Genomic DNA, 21,534 nt, shown 5'->3' with positions numbered 1-21,534 from the left:
CAGAACTTAAAACCTTCAACCTGATTCTGAAAAGCTTCTTGAACAGGGAGAACTATAGTTTCTGCCTCTGTAATGACTGCATTCCATCCTACTGTTTCGTTTGTGACACATGGCTCCATCTGGAACTACGTGCAGCCATTGTGGCATGCATTGATAAAATAAAATGCATTGATAAAAGATTGTTCCCAGGAAGTCCTCCAACACCATCTGGAGAGAGTGGGGAAAATCAAGCAGAACTGGCAGAGTTTCAGACAAGCATCCAACTTTCAAGATGCTATTGAGCCAAAGAGCATCTCCAAATTTCTAAGGTTCAGCCATAACGATAGTAGTTTTTTCAGTTATTCCATTCCTGTAGCAATAGGAACACTGGCTCATTCTAGAAATGTTAGCATTCATGTTCTGCAAGTATTTGATCTCTGCCAGGTTTTCTCCTTCTCCAAGCTGGAACAGATAAAAATGGGACTGAAACAGATCAAAGAAACTGAGAATTTTGTTCCAGAGTATAGCCAATATTGCAACCTCTGTTAAATTGCAGTTTAAAATTTTGGAGTTAACTTTAACGTTGCTTTTACATACCCCAGCAATATTGCTGGACTTGGCTAAGGGCAAAAACTCCTGAAGAGTGAGTAGTCATGAAACTCCAACTTAAAAAGGTTTTGGAAAATTTCATTACCCGTATAAAGTTATTTCTATTGTAAACGTTCTCATGACTCTGGCAGAGAGCAGACAGTAATTATATAACTCCTATTCTGTGTTTGCTGCATCATAAAGCATTTTATAAAGTCAAATAGTAGATACAAGGAAGATATGAATGTCTTGGGGAAATGCAGCATAATTTCTGCATTCTCTGATCACTCTCCACCACTGAAGGACATTAGAAATGCCTTTATTGGAAGACCCAATGTCAGCACAGAATTGATGGCTCAACTGTTCTTGAAAAGGTCTATTAGATCTCTAACTTCTCCTAGTTGCTCTGTCAAGGGAGGGTCAAGTTAACAACGTCTTTACAAATAATGTCTCTCAAAGTGCAACAATTTATTGCTAACTGCTATCACTAAGTGCTATGGCATACCAGCTATAAGGTTTGAATCAATTTTCTTCTGGCCTACACTCCTCGAACATACTATTAGTTGAGTCACTGGGAAACCACGTGCTGCAGCGTAGGTGACAACTCTGAGCAAGCCCATTCTTTTCTGGGACTAGGCACACAATTGCCGAAAAATGCCTTGACTTGGAACTCCTATGCACTGCCTGTTTGCATTTGCCCAGATTTTGCTAGCCTGGGATTTAGAACTAAAACAACACAGTATATTTTTATATACCTGTCCCACAGGTACTCCCAAAAAGGAGCTTTCAGGCTAAGAATCACAAGCAACCTTCACCTAATTTTTTAAGTTTTAATTTTAGATTTAACTGATACCTAAGAAGGCAGAAGGTGAGACAGTTCCGTTGCTACGTGACACCATGACACTGATTCCCGTCTCAATGAAGGGCACAGAGAAATCCACCACTTCTGAACGCTCCTCATTAATGGTGAGGGATCCCACAGCCATATAGGCCCGTTTGGTGACAACCTGGAGGAAGAAAAGGAAAAGATCACTCACAGACATGAAGCAGTACTCAACTACCACAGTCAAGCCCCTTCTCATCTTTCTGCCTTTCAATACAATCCTCTTACTCCTGTAATCCCATTCCCTCGATTGTTTGTAACATCTTTCCTGTCTAATCTTTCATCAGGACACTTTCTTCTTGCAGGAAACCTTTAGACATTAATCTTCTCCTCAAAGCTGGTATGTGTATAAAAAATAAATCCACAGAGGTCTTAGAATAAACACATCATCCACAGAGAAGACATCTTATCTCATTTTTCTGTCCTTGTTTTATCCTCCCTCTAACACTGAGAAGTCTTATTTCATTCTTTATGCACCTTATATACAACCTATGCATAATCTAGGGTGCATGGATATCAGCCTCTTTCTAAGACTGTATAGGCCAAATTTATGAGAGCACAGAGAATAATAATTAATTGTCAAACAGGAAAGGTAGTCACGGTCAGAGTGTCAGAGCAGATTAATTTACCCAGTGCTAAGAAAGAATGCAGGCCAATAATTTCCTAAGTCACCTCTCCTCCTGTCCCAGAAGGAGATCCAATAATGATGGGAGACTAGAACTGATGTATGTCACCCAGCCCAGAGATAAACCCCTCCATGGCCTCCCTTTGCTGCTGACCTCTCCAATCATTCCATTCCACGTTCCATTGATCTTTTTCCCATGCTTGCCATTAGTCACCAAGTAGAGGTCATAGGTGAACTTGACAGACTTTGAGATTTTCTTGAGGATGTCAATGCAGAACCCCTTGCAACATTTCTTCATGTAGTCTGGCTCCTCATCGGTTTTGTTCCTAAATCATAACAACAATAATGGGTTAAAAGACTGGGAGAAACACCTTTAATTCCCTTCTGTTGTCAGTTTGCATTCCCCTTCCCATAGTATAATGTGGACACTTTCTCTTGTGCTATCTGTGCTGGAGGGTGAAGGGACACACTACAATAATTAGCCCAAAAGGGCCAGTCATGAACGGACACAGGACAGGCTAGAAAAATGGAGGTGATTTTCTAAAAAGGATTATCAGGTTATGATGGTATTGGCCCAACAGACACTCGACATTCTGCTGAGAAGAGAGAGCCCAATAGGAGCAGAAGAACCCAGGGGTGCATACTCAGTCACTATGCGTTTTTGGCAAGGGACCGTGTTCCTCATGCAGGTGCCACTTAGGGGGTCCACATTCTCCACAATGACAAATGGTGCCTCTTCCAAGGTCACGATACTCAGGTGATCATCCTCACGTTCCTCAGAGTCAGGATACAGCTCAAAGCGTGGCCACACATAATACTTCATCTGCAACTTTTTTTCCTTCCATTTTCCCACCTGTGGAGACACAAACCACAGAAGTTAGACTTTTAGTTGTCCCATCCCTTTGCATCAATCACAGCTACTGCAGGACTGGAGGAGCACTCCGGAGTACCCAAGCTCATGGCTCCTATAAGATGAGGATATTTCTGGGTTGAGAAGGCTCTGAATAAGTGGGTTCAAATAAGAAGGAAGTAGAGAACAAGAAAGATATCTGGGTTTTCTCATCTCTATGATGGTCTTACTTTCTGGGAGAGTGAGTGGATAATCATAGGAGTACTATAACCATGGTCAAACAGACATGACATCTTTCAATTTTCTCAGCCAAACAATAGGAACAGAGTTTGATGTCTCCTGAAAGGTTGACTTGAGCCTACTAGTCACAATAAATATGGGGGGGGGAGCGGCCTTCAAAAAAAAAGGAGATACATACAAATTCGGAAACAAATGTTATTTTGAAACATAAAAGTTGAACCGTTTCACTTGAAAAAGTCAAACCAGAACTTCTTATTTCCTCAAAATTTTTTCTTCATTTGTTTTCAGAGGAATTCATCAAACAAATTCAATCTAGCCAAACTTGATTTTGCCCAGAAATAGATCCTTCTTCTGGAAAAAGACTGCCCATTCGTAGTCAGGACTGAGTTCTTCCAAGAGACAGATAACTGAAGAGGGAGATGTTCTGCATTTTCAGGAGTGTCTTCACAGGAGAAGAACACTGACAGAGATGCTTTTTAACAGTAGTTCTTGCTATCCCCTGCAAGGCCTTACTGAAATACCTGCTCTTGTCCTTTCACAATTACTTGGTTACATACCCTAGCTGGAAACAAGGAATTCTTTGTGGTTTTGACACATGAAAATTAAAACCAAAGAGCATCTATGATTTTTTTAAATCTTGCTATTTTTCCATAATTTTCATCACCCTCATAAATTTCTATTGCTGTTTTAGAACTCTTTATTTTCTGTTTCCTAAGTGAATAGAGATCATATCTTCAACAGTCAAAACAGATGCCATACATCTACTGCTACAAACAGCTGTTTTGAAGCCACTAGAGTCCTTAAAGAGACAATACATGTTAAGCACGCCCACTGCCCATGGTAGACAATTTCTTCCTAAAAATTCCAGGAAAAGAAAAAAACTGAACATCAGCTATACTTTCAACTATCAAAGTCTCATCTTTGTTCTCAGCTTCCTGTCTCCCCATGACAGCTGATACTAATTAGCACCTTGGCTGGCAGCTGAAGCGGAGAGGGTTAAGAAGCTAACTGAGCTTTAGAGGGAACTTTCCTGCAGGACCCTCAAAGCAAGCCCTCCGGGCCAGGGCTGAGACATGCTGACTTGATGGCAGAGGCAGTGTGGGTGTGTGGGAAGCTTGCATGACTGCTCTTTGCCGTGTACCGGCTTGGTGGGGAAACAGAAAAGCTTCATTCCACTGCAATCCAACACCCCTCCTACCACCCCCAAATTTCAGTCATTTATTTATTTAAATGACAGGATAGGAGGGAGAAGCACTTATTAAAGCCTCATTAGGTGTCAGCGGTTAATCTGTGAAACTCAAAGCCCAGCTGGGGTTGGCATTTCACAGCATCTAGAATTCACATAAAACACTTGTCACCTTCAAAATAAACAAACAAACACTTCATCTGTCCATGAAAGAAAAATCCACCCTGGGAGCTTGTGGAGGGAGAAGAAAGGCAGAAGAAAGCACCTGGAGACAGCAGTTTCCCCATCCATCCCTGCAGCATGAACAAAGCACCCCAATGAGTGCAAGGCAGGAGGTTTGTAAGAAGGTGGGTGAAGTTTCTGGACAGCTGGTCTTGACTTCTCAAGGGCAAAAAATGCCAAGAAGAGTTTGCTCCTAATGTTCCCTCCACCTATGAAGTCACACAGCTTGGACCACTGTCATGGTTTGAATCTTGTTTTCCCCCAGAGGTTAGAAAAGTGGTAGACCCCAAGGGGTGGAAGCCCCTGGAAGTTTTGGAGTTCTGTCCAATGGGCGCTCCTGCAAAAATGTCAACATCTCACAAGCTCACCGGAAAAGAAGAGTTGTAGTTTGGTTGTTGAGGAGTGGTGGCCATGTTGTAGAGNAGATGTGGGAGGGGGAATGGAGCTAGGGAATTGGATTTTGGGGCCGTCTCAAACCATGACAACCACCAAGCAGGGTATGTGCAGCTATCTATCTATCTATCTATTTATCTATTTTTTTTTTTTGTGCTTAAGTGGTCAGGGAGTTGTTGTTTTAATTTTTAAATACACTTTGAGCATCGGGTTAAAGCTGGAAAACTGAGTGCTCTATGACTGGTGGCTCCTTTTGTTCACAAAAGACAGGCAGTTGTCTAGGGCAGCAGATGATCTGTACTCAAGCTAACATCTAAGCCTGGATGTGGACAGTGAATTTCTAAGGGAATAAAGAGCATATACTCACATACTCACCCGGGGTCTGCCCAGCCCTGGACTTCCCACTCATTGACCAAGCAGGTCAATTTATCATCATCTGAGACAGAGATTTCTGCAGTGATGCTTCAGCTCTCAAGTAACTGAGCTCAAATCCCCAAAAGCAGTTCTGTGAAGCTACCAGACAAGCAGAATAACTGCACACAGAGGGCACAGTAGGGACCAGTGATTAAGATGCTGCACAGAACAGCCCAGATTTCAGCTCAGGAACATTAACTTATCATAGAAATAAGTGGTTGATGAAAGAGACATCTTGCAGAATCTCAGCAGCCCTTAAATACCTCAGTAACAGGCATGATATAACCCCCTAAGTGATAAATTAGATCAGATAGGCAAACCCAACCCATAATTACCCAGAAGTTCTCTGGGACAAAAACAGGAGTTTATAAGGCTGTGTGCCAGGCACGTTTCACAGTGTTGTACTACATAGACAACATTATGAAATTAGGATAACAATGACAGTCTTGCCACAGCCTTCTGTGCACTGAATCACCTAATCTGCAAATACAGTAATACATGTCCTTTCCTTATTATTCCAATAAAATCACTCTAAATTGTCCAAAGAGGAGGAAAAACAGGATATAAGGAAATGTTCTGACTTAAATTTTCAGATCAACTATAAAATGTCTCGAGAATACATGCAAATATTACATTTCGTTGCCAACCTGAACAATCAGACATGCCATATACCTGTAGACATGTACAGATGCAAACAAGGAAAATCAGAAAAGCTTTGTGAATTAAAAGGGGGCAGACTTCTTTACATGCTTATGCATGCAAAGGTCAAAGGTGTATGCATGTAGCTGAAGAAGGATGGGCTTAAGCAACATGTGGGCAAGGATCGATAAGAAGAAACATCACATGTGCAGAGGATGGAAACAATGCAAGAGAAAAAAAACACATAAATGTGCATCATATGTTAATCTGCCACAAGACAGAAGGAGGAAGTCACAGCAGGGACAGAGGTTAGCAGAATTAAATGCCAAAGATTTGTCCAGGTAATGATGCCTACTCTTAAAGAATATAATCTACCAAGCTGTATAGAGCAGAGCAAGGCATTTCTGAAGTCTCAGGGTATTTTGCATTAACAGCCCATGAACTGTTATTACTTACGTTTTGCTGAGTGCTTGCCTCAGCAAAAAGAGGAAAAATAAACCATCCCAGGCATCCCACATACATACTGGTTACCCTGCAGTTTCAAGACCCGTTTGGTGTTCTCCAATCAGGGTCTAGTCATCCAAACTTCCACTAGAAGCCCTGGAAGGTCACTGAATTAGTAAAATTAAGGATACGAGGGATCTGTGAAACCTCCTTTCTAATCATATTCTCTGATCCCTAGGTATGTTCCTTTATGCCAGGACACAGCTCCTAAGAGACAGAATTTCACCTTAACTTCCCCTTGTTCTACCTATACCACATCCAATCTTATCAAGAAAGTAAAGTCACTTTGGTTTGGGGATAAATTTGGAGGTGTTGAGGGAGGGGAACAGCTAACTTCTACCCTAATTATAAGATCCTACTTTGGATAACATTGTTGGAAGTATAAGTCCAATACGTTTGCAAAGAAGGAAAGGGAGAGCTATTGTAGAACAAAAAGTTAATCATATATGCTATTTGTTTGTCAAACTACATAAGTTATCCCATGCAGACAAAAGATGAGATTGCCTATGCAAGAGGAAAACAAGTGGGAGCCTTCTGAAAGCCTTCCAGCAGGCTGGAGAATTGCCTTTAACCATGGTATAATGTAGCCAGAATAAAAGAGTTCTGCAGTAGGTTAATGCGCATCTTTAATGAAAGGTGTATTACATTAGTTCCCTGAAACTGATTCTTAACAGAGGTTTTTCTTTCCTCCCAAGGGAAGCTAAGGCTTGTAACAGCCATTTGTGGCAGATGTTTCTCTAACCTGTCCTTCCACTGACAGAGAGCCCATGGTCTCCACAAGCAGTCTATTCCAGTGCTTAACTATCCTTCCCATTAAAAAGCTTTTTTTCCTGATGTCTAACATAAATCTTCTTGCTGAAATTTATAGCAGGAAAATATATTTCCTTATTCTCCTACATGTGCTCTTTTCAGTGTTATCAGGTCAGTAAGATATTTATAACAGAGGAGCTGACAGTCTGGTTCAGTGGCTATCTTATAAGCTATACTGGCAACAGCAGATACCTGTTAAAATGATTAGCACCCAGCCTCACCATTTACAGAATCCTTACCCAGATGGGTAGGATGGACAAGTACAAGCTACTCCCATGAATTTCCAAAATTGTCTGTTCCGGCAAAGGCAGAAGTCAATCCCTGAGTTCCTTCTAATACACCAAGGCAGGACTTCAAAATGCAAGAGCATCTGGAGAAACCTCTAACTAACGTCAACAGATGGAAAAATGAAACCTTCTAGAAATTTAGCTTGCAAGGTTTAGGCAGCAGAATACAGTTCGAGATTAAACCAGAAACATTCAGATCCATTTCTCAGGCAAGATACTCCGTGGCATTGCATAGGTATTTGGGGTGAAGGTCCAGACGAAAGCCTGAACCTGAAGGTGCTTGTTTTTCAACAGGCTGGAGGAGAACTATGTCTAGGAAAAGTCTTTTGATAGTTATTATTTCATTTAGGCTTCTATTTGCACCATGCCTTGCACCACTCTCTTTAATTTACAATCTTATCTCAATTCCTGCCACCCTTGATATAGAAGAAGTACAAAATGAACAAAAGGGATTTGGTTTCATTTGCAGAATAAGAGAAAGACTACTCCAAACACTTCGGACTTGAACTGCTTTCTGCATTTCCCCAAAAGTTTAGTGTTTCCTTTCTTATTATGGTTTGTTTGGGTTTTTTTTTGAGGGGGTCTGTGTTTTTTTTTCCCTTTTTTTTTTTTTTTTTCCCAGGAGCTGAGGAGTTCATTCATTCCAGTGGGGAAGCACTAAAGCAACAACACAGAGCAGGATTAGAAGGCAGAAATTCCCTGTTCCACCCAGAACCTCTGTAACCTAATCTGCACCCTTGCACCTCCATCCACATTGCGTAAAATTGACATAATGACATGTTTTCACCTCTGGGGTGCACTGGCAGATAAACACAGAAAAAGCCATGAGGCTCACAAGTAGTGTGGAAATGAGGAGACACACACGTGCGTTTAGAGATAGATGAGGAAACATATATAGCATGTGTCTGTGAATGGTTAAATATGAAAACTTCCTGTCTTTATCTTTGATGTCAGTTGGTTAACTGGAAACATCTTACATAACTTTTACACCTTATTTTAATACATGAAAAATGGAAGATCAAATACAGAAAAGGTAAAGGTAGGATATTGGGCATGGGGCAGAAAATGGGACTGTTATTGGTAATATAGCTGTTGGAGAAGCACATCTAGTCCCTCTGGGAAGCAGCGCGAGTCCAGGGAGAAATAAGAGTCTTGTCAGTAGAATTGGTACAGATCCCTATTGAGGACGTGGGTAAACCAGAACAACTGGGCAGGACCTGAAAAGGGCTACCGCAGGAGTAACAGAAGCACCATAGAAATAGCAATTATAACTGGGACACTGTCAGTGGAAGGAGTCATTGCTCAGGATACATAAAATAAAGGTAGACCTGGGGGATGCAATTGTAACCTTAATGCTGCAGTAGACTGTGAAGAAATAAATAATGCATAAATAAAGAGGAATCATTTTAGATTGAAATAGTTTTTGGAGGGCTGCTGCAAGATATTCCACCAGGACTGAACTACAGAGATCTACTATAGCTCCACAGGCTTGGCTTTTAGTCTGGATAGAGATGTCATCACTGTTACTGAAGAGAAATTTTATCAGGAACTAAGTTATTATGGGAGTCTTTAGCTTCATAGAGATAAGGTGGAGAACAACAGCAAATTTTAACAGCAGAACCCTGACGGGTTTTTTTTGGATCTGATTCTTGACACGTTTCTTCACATCAAAATTACTCAATAGGCAATGGGTCATGATGTTTTACACTCAGTTTGGGCAAAGCAGCGAGGAACCTTGCAGAAAAGCTAGTTATCATAAATAACCTTGGATTGAGCGATTAGGGGAACAGAAAGCCTGCCTTAAAGGAGGAGATTAAAAAGCTTGTTTAACCTAGATAAATGAAAGCCAAGAGGGGATATGACTGCTCTGTATAAATAAAGGGGGGACAGATACACAAGGGAGAAAGGAAAGTAATTTATAAGCAGGAAAAACAATGCTGGTAGAAGAACAACTGGTTGTGAGGAAATTTACCTTGAAAATAAGACAGATTTTAACCATCAGAGGAGGGAAGTTCTGGAACAGCTGCCCAAAAGGAGCTGTGAAAGCAACCAAATTGGAGTCAAGGAGAACTGGTTTGTATAGGGCTATATGAGTTTGCTGCCTAGAGCAGAGGGTTGGGATCAGATGAGCCTTTCCAGTCCAGTGACTTCAAGTAAACAGAAGCAAGAGGAGGAATTCCTCTGTGAAAAGCCTTTTCCCATTGATTTTTCAGTCTGCAGATGTCAAAACTCAGTCTTAATCAGTGTATCTCTGTCCCTCGGCTAACCCACGTGAACACAAAGACTCATGTTAATGGTATCTCCAACTCCTTGGCTCACACTCATTCAGCAGCAAAACCTTCTCCAGTGCCCTGAGAATAAAACATTCCTCTTAGCTTTCACCCAAGCTGGTTAAATTATGACTCTCATACTTACAGCGCTGACATCACAGCCATTACCAAACTTACAATTCCTGTGAGGCTACAGATCTGTACCTTCACATAGACTGGTCTACAGCAGGTGAAGAAGAGATGCCACAGAGCACAAAAATCTCCTGTTTACAGACACTTATGGTGATTAATTAGCCACATCAGCCTAAGCAGACAAGAAATGGTTGTGAATGCTCCACTTGCAAAATTAATTAACACAAAAACAACACTCCTTCCTGAACCTCAAGCTCACCTTCCACAACCACCTGGGGAAGGCTGCTTTCTTGACTGCACCTGCAGAAGCAGGAATTGCTTCTAATAGCCTTTCAATTAAAATTGTAGGCTGCAGGAGATGGTGCAATTTTCTCCCCTCTATTTATACAGCACCTAGCATGTGCCAGAAAGAGAGAGGCTGAGCTTAGAATACAGATAGGGTGAGGTACTTGCTCTTGCTTTACAACTCATTTTGGGAATAAAAGCTCTTTGCAGAAACATGGTCCCCCAGCTCACTGAGATCTGGCATTTACACAGCGCTTGCCATTTTTGCTGAAACATTTATTTCCTGGTGCATTTATATGCTTTTTGCAGTTGCTAAGGTCCTGTCCCCTGCCATGATTAGCCTGAGAAGGTTAATGAGGTATACTTTGAGCGCTTCTGACTTCTGCAAAGTCAGTGAACTATGGAGCTCCACTGGTGTCACAAAAAGGTCAGAGCTGTGAGAATGCCGAAGAGTTTGCCTTGCTAAATCATTCCTCCAAGCCAGAAGGTACCAAGAGTTCAATACAGGCATAAAATTAGCCAGGATCACCTGATACCTCCCTCCGGGCAACGGTGGTGTTCTTGGTAGTAGAATTAACTTGGTAGCCCAGAAGTGGTTCATCCAGGCAAGGCTGGCTCATGTAGAAGCAGTGTGATCTCCAGCGGGACATAGTTTATCAAGGACTTCAGTGCTACCCGATGTATACATAACCATGATTTATGGAAATGCAGACTGCAGTCAGCACAGGCATAATTAGGAGACATGAGGGGAAAGGTTAGAGGAAGCTGTTCATGGTATTGGAGGCTAAGATCTGAGCAGGCTGTAGAATGCAACTCTAAGCTTCTAGCATGGGCAAATCAGGCGATAGGATTTGGGAAGAAGAATTAAAACAAAACATATCTTAACAAACTCTGAAGACTGACTACCATCCAACATAACCCACCTCCAGCTAACAGGCAGTGACACCACCTGACTCAGGTTCTTACATAATAACGTTGCATTCTTAGAGACATCACGTCCTCCTGAAATGACTCTGTGTGAGGACAGGGGAGCTTAATACAATGCCCTAAACCCCACCAATATCAGTCTATTTTGATTCTAGTCTGGGAAATAAAATCTAAAGCCAGGGAGCTTATACTGCCCCTATCGTTGTTCATCTAAGGTGAAAGAAGGTTTCACCTTGAGCACCTCTACCACTCTCCTCTGCAGAACTGTGGGGCAGAGGAAAATGTAGCAGGGATACTGGTAAGATTGCATGTTTTGTGTCACAAGGGGTTCAGGAGTCACAAAGGTTTTTTAAAAAAATTTATTTTTATGTCCACATATAGGCATCTAAATGCTCTATGTAAGCATTTTGCTGTCTCTAGGAGTGCATCCGCACTGTGCAGGTGTGTGTCTGAATCCAGTACGTGTCCATGCATGTAATGCCCTATCTAATGATTTTTTCCCCTTGGCTTTCCCTCTTGAGTTCTGCGTTTGAGTTTGATTTTGCTGAGCTTTCATTTTTTTTTTACTCAGACTTTTCTTTTTCCCTCTAAAACATGTTACACAGAGGGAGGGATGTTTGCCAATTTACACTGCAGTCTGGGAGAAGGTTTAGAGCTTTGGTTGGTAAGTGGGTCCAGTACAGCAGCGTACAAAATCCTGACATGTGTGCAGTGACACCTACTCTTCCCAGTGAGCAAATATCTCTCTCAGCATCTCTTAGAACCTAAGGCTAAAGGAATGTTTAAAAACAAAGATGTAGAAGAAAGCCAAAGCCTCTTCCTTGTGCAGAGGCAAGTCAGACGTTGAAGCCAACCCCAGCAGGATTAGGAGAGGAGACACCATGAAGAGAGAGGGGATGAGTTGCATAAACCTCACTGTTTTCTGAGCTGTGCAAGCAAGACTGAAGGTGCCACTTCTACAAGCATCTCTGAGAACATCAGAGAGATCCTTTTAATTTCACCAAGGGTTGTCACAGACACTGAAACACTTCCCCATCCTATATACAGCAGCCAGAGCCTCTGCTCTTTGCCTGGCAGCCCCACATTGCCCCTGTGCAGAGATGCACGCCTGCTGAGAGCAGCACTGGCATGGCTGTACACACACTCCTCTGTGTGGGGTGCTCGGCTCTTCTCTCACTGGTGGAAAGGGGAGGATCATGCCTCTTTTGGAGGAATTACAGCACGTGTTGGGAGCCAGATTCCAGGGAAAGCAGTTACAGAGCTGCACATTACTGTTTCCTTCCTTTCCCACCACGGAGAGCACTGGGCAGGTGATTGCAAATGCTGTCCCCACCAACAGCACACTCTTTCTGGATCCTGGCTCTGGATTCACACTGGCATAGCCACAGCCAGCCCCACTACCTACAAACCTCCAGTGTGTGTGTCTTCCCCCTAAATGTGGCACAAGGCAGGGAGTCTCGTGCAATGCACGAGGGGTGGGGCCATCCCAAGGGGTAGTCAACTGAACCACTGCTTCAAGTTGTCACCAGATCTCCAAACAGAGTAGAAACAACAGCTCTGCTGTGCACCCTGGTTCTCTGCCAGGTCTCCTCACCTGGCTTTGCAAAGGGACCAGATGGGAAGCAAACCTGTAGGACAGGGGTAACCAGGGACACCCTTGCTGCTTTCCCTCTACCTCATGTGTGGTTAAGGGGTTGCTCTCTGCATCCTTGCACGTTTTCTTATCCAGTCTCCTTTAGCTGTCTCTATGGAGAAGGCATGTAGACACCTTCATGACCAGACTCAGTTTCTCTCTCTCTTTCTTTCTTTCATTCACTCAGGTGCTCCCCAATAGACACAGGGGAAGGGGATGGGGGAAAGCAGAGGCAACAGACATCCCCCACCTCACCTGTGAGCAGAAATGGACTGTGGTCCTTCATGCCCCAGCTCATTATCACCCCATCTCTCACCCACCCATGGTCCTGCCTCCCATCACTGCTCTGCACCCATGGACACAGTCCCTGCTGCACAGACCCATGTGTTCTAACTGCTGCCTCCATCATGTCTTTAGTCAGATGCCCCTGTGCCAGGACCAGTCAGAGAAGTGAGACCAGTGCAAGCAGTGTAGAAACCTGTGGGGATGGGAGAGTAACTCGTGTGATTTCCCCACATCTCAGCTCCCACTGACTTAGATATGGATTGGGTCATCCCCATCCCAACAGTGTCCAAACAATGACTTCACCTCTGTCCTGAAATTAAGTGCTGGCTCAAGCCAGAACAGTGTCAGCACTGCACATCTCCACCAGCAGTGTGCATTGCTAGGGTACTTCTGCCTGTACAACTGCAGATCAACCCCTCATACAGGAGAGGCTGCCAGGTCGGATGGGGCCCCCCAGGAGCCAGTATGGGCTGTGCTCTCCAGCTGGATACTCCTGCCTTAGAAGCTCAAGCTTCAGACTTTCTGATGGATGAGCACTCCAGAAAGAGAACTCATGAGCTGCAGGATCCCCACCTGACCCACTGCTACAGCCAAGCGCTGGGCTTTGCTTGAAAACCACAGCACTCTGCCAAGTTTGGGTAGAACATTAGACAAGACCTATCAGCTCTACCTACAACTTACAGAGAAGACCTGATCCTTGGATGGAGCCCACCATTAGGACAACTGGTTCATTGCACACATGTGCATTACTGCCATGCTGGCTGTAGCCAGCAAGTGCCCTGTGAGCAGCAAGGAGTGGCTCTGCAGAAGATTTTTCTTCTCCTTTCCCAACCCACACACAGGTACACATCCACAAACACACAGAGGTACCCCCAGCAGCAGTTATCCTAGGCTGATCTGGGTTTGGAGTCCAAGCAGAATTGCCAAGGGCCCAGCTGAGGCCATCTGGGCTGCAAGGAATATCTGTGCAAAAGGAGCACAATCAGACACAAGTATAGAGAGAGCAAGAGCTAACCTTGAAACCAGTGATTTGGAAAGGAGAGAGGAACCTATCTATTTGCCAACCCCAGCTAGCAAAGAAGAGTTAAGCCAAGGACTGTTTTCTTGGGAGCATGGCCTTAGACAAATAAAATGTTCCTCTTCTCTCAGCCCTGATGGACCTCAGGCACACCTATTTTTCAAAGATATGCCTGTCACTTTGTGCCTGAATATGTCAACACAAAACAGATCCTGTGCTATTTCCTTTCTGCAGCCCAAAAGTAGGAGAGGGCATGATAGAGGCAGTCTTGGAGACATAAGATGAAGCTAAGGCTCTCAGCATGTTGCAGAATGTCTTTTGCGATACATTTAAGTCCACACATGGAAGGACTTCTGTCAGTCTAGAACTAGCTGGACGACTTTGTGTATTTAAATGTGTGTGTTTTGTATAGTTACCTCTGCTATAAGGGGAATAAGTAGTAAGCCTGTAATTAGGTTCTCTGACATTTTCCATTACAAGAGTCTTCAGGCCAGTTCCCTGAGAAAAGCCAACAGGTATCCCCATGTTTTGCAACAGGCATTTTAAAGTCAGTAGGGAAAAAACCCTGAGGCTAAGGACATGATTTTTACTTTGGCCCATCAAATTTCGTTCACTTGACTGCATTACAAACAGTTGAATAATCATAATTTCTTTTCTGTCACTTTCTTGCAGAAATCCTGGCAGACAGTCCAAACAGCATCTGAGCATGAACGTTTTCAGAGCTAAACCCATCAACTCAGTAAATCAGTAGGGACACCCCAACCAGTACCACAGCAAGTACAACAAACACTTCAGCTTTGGCAGAGCAAGAGAAAGGCAAAAGTCCAATCAGACTGCCCACAAAATGTGGACAAACACCATCCAGATTCTCTTCTATCTGTTTAAATGTGCCTCACTGTGAAAAGGTCACTTGCACTCCACTACTCAAGATGCAGAAGAAAGGCAAACCAGTTTGAGCTTTCATGACTGTCTGTGAAACAACTACAGGTTAGTTGCTGGATTGAACAGTCAGACTCAGTGCTGAAGGCTCAGCATGCATGAGTATGAAAAATACATTTTTACAGAAAAGATTTTGGGTTTTCCCCCTAAAAACAAAACAAAACACAACACATAAAAAACCCCCACCACCAAACCATAAAACAAACTACATTAAAGGTAATTTATTTAGGTTGAAGTATTAGGAAATGGCAGGTTTACAGATCTCTTTTCAGCCTTTATTCCATCCCACTTGTGTGTGGACATTTTGATTCAAGTCTTAATTAATGAGTGCATGCAACTCTCTCCATGGGGTCCCTCCCTCAATCCTTGTACTTCAAAGAAACTTGAAGGAACAGAATTAAGGTGGCCTGGGAAACAAAACTGGCATTTCCTAGCTTGATTTCACAAGCTAAAAATTAAATCACTGTTCTTTTATTTTCTGTATGTAATTGCTTATCCAGCTTGAATGTGCATGAGCTATTACAAAACCAATAAAGGGGCCAAGAAAATATCAGTGAAGACGGAGAAAGAGCTATCCGTGAATTACCAAGAACTGGTGGAGAGAGGAATAAAGAAATAGCTACAGACAGCAAAAAAATCAACCAATGCAGAGATTATGCAATCCCATTTTATGATGAAAGAAGCACACTGACCTTGCCAAGGGGTTGAATGAGGCAAAGAAAGTAGAAGCCAAATTGGAAGAATGCATTGGAAAGAGGCCGAAGTGAGTGAAGCTTGCTGGTCCATCATGGTCACAATGCCCAGAAGGGGAGAGGAAAGGAAGACACTAATCAGGCAGATCATGCTACAGACAGGTTTCTCATGTTGCAGCAATATGCTTACAAAAGGCTAAGGGAGAGAGAAGGCTAGTCTGCACGGGAGGTGTGGACAGGACCAAGCTGGTCTGGTCTGTGTCACCTCAGAATAGAAGCACGAGGGTGGGGGTAGAGGGAATGGGGGCAGTTACAGTCCAGATGCCATGTAGCCATGTTAGCCTAGCAGGGCTAAGCTGAGAGCTGAGGCAGCTTGCCAGGCTCACACAGCTGCCATGCACCATGCCGTGCAGATGCTTCCCTGTGGCACTGCTCTGCACTGTGGCGATTTACCATCGCAAGCCTATGCCAGCACAGGCAACACATAGCTGTGTTTCACAGGGCAAACATGCCCTAAGCAGTTGCAGCAGCTGTGCAGAGCGCAGATGCTTTCTCCCCAGATGCCCAGGAGTGAGGGAACCTAAGTGCTGGCTGTTATTTTGTCCTGTGCTTACACTGTAACCTTAAGTGAGCTACTGAAGTTCTCTGAAGCCCAGTTTTTCCCCCTGTAAAAGGCTCTTAATAATCAGTCCCATGTTGCAAGGGGGATGAACAAGGAGCTGACAGCTGGGAGCAACGACAAAGGTCAGTATAGTATCCTCAGCTCATCCACACCAGAGGAACTGTGCAGCTCAGAGGTGCAGGTGCAATACCTTCACACCCTGTATCAGAGGAAGGACCTATGCCATAGAAGGGTGATGGTTAGTGTAGAACAGCCGTGCATGACAGCAGTCAGCAGTGGAACTTGTGCTGGAGCAGTAGTACAGTAGGTGAGGCATGTGGATCCACAGCTGTAAAAGGAACAGCAGGATTTTATATGGTAATCACTAAGGACTTGTTTTGGTTCAGGAGATTAACTAAAGCTCGAGAGCACATTCTTTGGTTCTTTCCAGCTGTTCTGGAAGCTGAAGTGACACAAGTGACCAGGCAGCTGTCTTTCCTCCCTCTCTGAAGATACCTTTCCTGGAAGAGGGAGCACAGCAATGCTCAAGTTGGTGCAGTGGCACTCAGCCCTGCCTCTTCCAACTTCCAGGAAGCAGATGCATCTCACCTCCCACACACAACATACAGCCCAACACACAACATACAGCTCAATCAGCTGAGTCCCCCAGCCACAGCTCTCTCTCATGGCTCTGAAGCAGCCTCTCTGCAATCCCAGGGCCCCACACAGTAGGTTTCCACATACAGAGGTGAGATGCGGGTGGGTGGAAGGGAGGCTGCAGCCTTCTCAGACAACAGCATTGCTTCTCCTGTCCCACCTCCAAGGATGCTCCCCAGCTGCAGCTGAGAGCTGTGGCTCACCAACACAGTGCTGCCTTCCACAAGAAAAGGGAGGGAGCCTCTGAAACCTGGGCAGAAGAAACTGTCTTGGAGAAAGACTGACTGATCGGCAGTCCTTGGTGACGAGACAGGCACTAGGGTGGGGTGGCCTGGCAGGGGCAGCCCTACAGCCAGCCCAAGGCATGTATACATGCAAATTTTCCTCAGTGCCAACTTTAGCCCTGCCTGCTTTACTGCTGTGCTAAGAATATCCAGTAAGCCAGGCCTTACCCTTCTTGCAACTGAAAAGATCGTGCTTACGACTGAACATTTATCCCTTCCATCTGCTGATTATTTCACCAGGCAACCTGAACATTCCATTAATATCAGTCTTTGTGGAGCTAAATATATATACTAAGCACATATACAAATACATATAAATATGTCTCTATCTAGCAGAGAATCCAATTAAGTGAATATGTTACGCCTTAGCAATTAATGAATTCAACAAGCTGAGCTGCCTCTTGCATATGATTAAAGTTCAAGCAATATCAATCATAACAGCAAAAAAGATTCCAGATTTTCCTACATGCTATCTACAAAGAGATTGTTAACACTTAACCAATGGGCAAATTCAAGTGTGTTTGCAAACCTCAGGAAACTCCTATTTCCAATGACATACAGTCTGTCCTTCAACTCACAATAGCCTATTCCTGAATGCAGCATCTCAGGCCATTCCTGCTGCTTTACATATCTTTCTGCAACATTTTATGGATGGCAGGTCTGTAAAAACACTGGTGTCCTATGGGTCAGAAGAAAGCAAATTCCAAGACTGAACAGAGCTGGCTCTTCAATCACTTGACCTGTGTAAATGCTTTCTTCTCTTTGTATTCAGTTGCCAGTTTGCTGTTTGTATATACACGTGTGTAAGTGTGTGGGGGCACACATGTGTTTGTGTTCTTTTGTACCTTAATCTTTTTCCAGGACACGGCTTGATCATGTAGTTTCTGCCTCTTGACAATAGACAACACCGAGCCCTCTAGGGACTGCTCATTCCCTCCTTCTCTCACAATACCCCTCCTCTGCATTCATAAGACAATCCCCAGGGGCAAGTTCTACATAAATAAATATTTAAGTAGCCACTGAACCACAGAAGATGCAGAAAAGCACGCAAGGGACTTGTCTGCAGTATTCGGTCCACAGAGAGGTAAGAACAGAGCCGTTTTTTGAAGGGTTGGGAGCAGACAAATGATGATGAGAGTTTGAACTGGAAACACAACCATCCCCTTCTCTTCCCTGATCCAGCCAGCACAACAAGTTGGTTTTACCCTGAGACCAGAGCTGATATAATATAGGTCTGTGTTAGTACAGCTGCATAAATCAAAAAACCAAGAATGTTCCATATTGGTAGACTAGTAGAGGAACGAGCCTTTAACTGAACCACCACAGACACAGCTAATTAACTGTACTACCTAATGCTGAGTCGTTTTGGTTTTATGTGCTCCATTGTTCTCTTAGTTTGTTGTCACACTCCAGAATGAAGCCTCGAATATCCAGCAGAAAGTTAGAGGCTCATTTCTGAGGACTGGTTGGGTCTGTTGCATACAGAGGCCAGGCCTGAGACCCACACCTGGTTGCTCCTTTGCCCTCTGAACTGGGTACCAGGAGGGCCCACTGGCTGTTCTCCAAAACCCTGCAGCCACTTGCTCACCCTCATCCCTGCCACGTGGCTCAGCAGTGGCTGTTATATCAAGAGTTCCTCCAGGCTCACCAGCTTGTGGATCCTATACCCATGCAGAATTACTTGTGCCTACGCCCACAACACTAGATGTCTCTATGAGACATCAAAGAATAACATTTGGATCTTTTCTAGACTCTGTGAGAAACACTGCTCTGAAAGTGGGCATTGTAGGGAATAGGGTATAAAATTGGCCACTTATGTCACCCATGTAAGACAGTAGCTTGAGGCGTAATAGCTATATAAAATATGCCATACCCCAAGAAACCACATACTATTTGTATGCTTCCCAGCATATCCAGAAGAGTTAAAAAGCCCTCACAAAATCAGTCAAGAGCCAGTTTCTTGCAGAGCACAGTGTCAAAAAACACAAAACCCACAGCAGGCACCAGTAGACTTGAAGGACCACTTGTATGATCAGAGTAGGGCATTTTTTGTGCACTGGCACGCAGCTGTTGGAGGGTGACACTTCAGAGAAGTTTGGAGATCTTTCTTTTAGGAGTATGCCCCAGATTTTTCACTTCCCCAGAGAGCGGAAAAGGTCAAGGAACGCCCCCTTTTAGGCTCATTAGTACTATTTTCTCCTCTAGGTACAAAGATTCTGGCTGCTTTTTGACTTGTGGTAGGAAGCAAGCCATCAGTGAGAGCTTTGGGCCCAAAGTGAATGTAATCAGTTGAAGCCACTTCTTTCCTCTGTTTCAGTGATTTCTGCAGCTTTTCTTTCTGCATCAGCAGGATTTTTTTTCATCACCTTTTTACCCTGCTCTACATCACCGTTCTTTAGGAAAGGGAGACACTTAGGGGAAAAGCTCCTTATTGATAATGACAAAATAACATACCACTCTATACAGAAATCAAAAAAACCCAGCCTTTGCATATATGCAAACCAGGGTGTTCAAGAAGAGTGAGAGAGGGGATGGCTTTTTACCTGAACTCTGTGCAATAAGTATAAAGAAATGTACCTCCTCCACTAGGCAACCTTCTTCCATTACAGGGAGAAGCACTCTGTCTCAGAAATTTGAGGAGTGAGAAGAGACGGCAGTATCCACCAGAACGGTTGATAGACCTGCCCTGTCAGTATGGTATGTACCATCAAACGTGAGAGTTCAGCCCATTCCTTTCATCCATTCCCACTTCTCTGTAAGCAGAGTGGAAAATGAAAACATTCTTCCCACAAGTAGTCATCCAGATGTCAAAGCAAAACTGCATTTGCGCAGTTGGGATCTCTTGGGATTTTTCACCCCACGCAGTCATCACAGCTGATGATTCCCCAAAATGGCTGCAGCATTGTCAGGCTCCTTGCAGCTTGCTTTTCCTGTGGCATCAAGCCCTTTCCACTGATCACATTCTCACTGTCTGTGATTACCCCGCCTGTCAGCACCACAGTAAATATGTGTGTATTTCCCAGTCCTTTATTTCTCACTTTACAGAGCCCTCACTCCTAAAAAATGTAGACTTTCCAATCAGAACAGACAATAATATAGAGAACAAACAGGAATTTTTGAAAGGCTCATGAAATTACCTACATGTAAGAACTTTTTTCTGCTTCCTGCAGGAGGTTATTGCACTTCTGCAACTGTAACATTGTAAAGCGGTTGTCAGAGGTGCCCATAATCTTACAGGTTAAGAAAAAGTCAGGTCTCATGAGAGCTGGACAAGATATCTCCAAAAAACAGAAGTCTGGTGACGTACAGCAAGCAGAACAGACAGAGAGAGTGAAGGAGAGCTCTGTGCTCCAACTCCTGGGCATAGGAGAACAAACCCTGCTTCTGGACAAACTGTTGTTTGTTTGTTTGTTTGTTTTAAGGGAAATACAGCCAGGCTCCTGAATCCACTTTGTCATCAAAGATGCAGGTCTGAGGTCTGGGATTAGGACCCAGGTCTGTTGACCCTCACTAACAGTCATGGTACCATTCCTTCACTTACTCTAATGTGTTTTTACTTTGCCTTTGACAAATGCCTCTCAGTCCCCAACCCCCTGCACATCTATTCAAAAGGCTGTTCAAAGATAAGTTGCCTGATATCAGTTTTCCCCTTTATTTTCAGTCCTCCTTTGCCTCCCTTCCCAGCTGCATCGAGTGCCTCTTTTCCAAGACACTTGATGCCTCTAATCCCTCAGTCAGTAGCAAGATGGGAATGCTGACCTGGTCCACTTTCTTTAGTAGTTTTTCAGAGCTCCACATAGCTTTTTTCAGTTTTGGCCTTCTTTTTGGGGGAGGTCCCATGAACACCACTGAAGTTACATCATTGTTCTTCTTCATACTCTACCCTAAGTCTCACTTTTGCCCAGATAGTTGCAGAAAATTTGCAACAGTCAAGCTGCAGATATGCTAAGCTTATAGTCCACAAAACTTAAAATCCTCACCCATTTACAATTCATATTTCTCTAACAGGTCATTGCAAAAGTACTCACTGTCATTAACAGATAAAATACATCATCTCTTTACAGACTTTACCTAAAGTTTGTAGAGCAAGAAAATCCTGGGTATTTACTACTGTTCTTAACTTGCCTGCATTCCCTGTGTATTGACTCTCACATCTGTCTACGTGACCATGTTTCCTCAGCTGATACTTAG

At 43.7% G+C, this 21,534-nt stretch overlaps 1 protein-coding gene across 2 annotated transcripts in view; it reads right to left on the bottom strand.

Moving 5' to 3' along the window:
- Window positions 1-21,534, bottom strand: part of GRIN2B (glutamate ionotropic receptor NMDA type subunit 2B) — a 214,490-nt gene that overhangs the window by 31,450 nt on the left and 161,506 nt on the right. For both annotated transcript variants that reach the window (XM_018080833.3, XM_018080832.2), the window contains 3 exons: window positions 2,720-2,928; window positions 2,230-2,401; window positions 1,421-1,574 (listed from right to left, as the gene is read on the bottom strand). In XM_018080833.3, the coding sequence (XP_017936322.1) occupies window positions 1,421-1,574; window positions 2,230-2,401; window positions 2,720-2,928 (535 nt within the window). The remainder of the gene's footprint in view (window positions 1-1,420; window positions 1,575-2,229; window positions 2,402-2,719; window positions 2,929-21,534) is intronic.

The sequence above is a fragment of the Manacus vitellinus genome, unplaced genomic scaffold, assembly GCF_001715985.3.
Source record: "Manacus vitellinus isolate BGI_N305 unplaced genomic scaffold, ASM171598v3 scaffold_5_pilon, whole genome shotgun sequence".
In the NCBI taxonomy this organism is placed as follows: Eukaryota; Metazoa; Chordata; class Aves; order Passeriformes; family Pipridae; genus Manacus; species Manacus vitellinus.
Note: the sequence above shows the minus strand (reverse complement) of the source record. Positions and strands in the feature narration are given on the sequence as shown.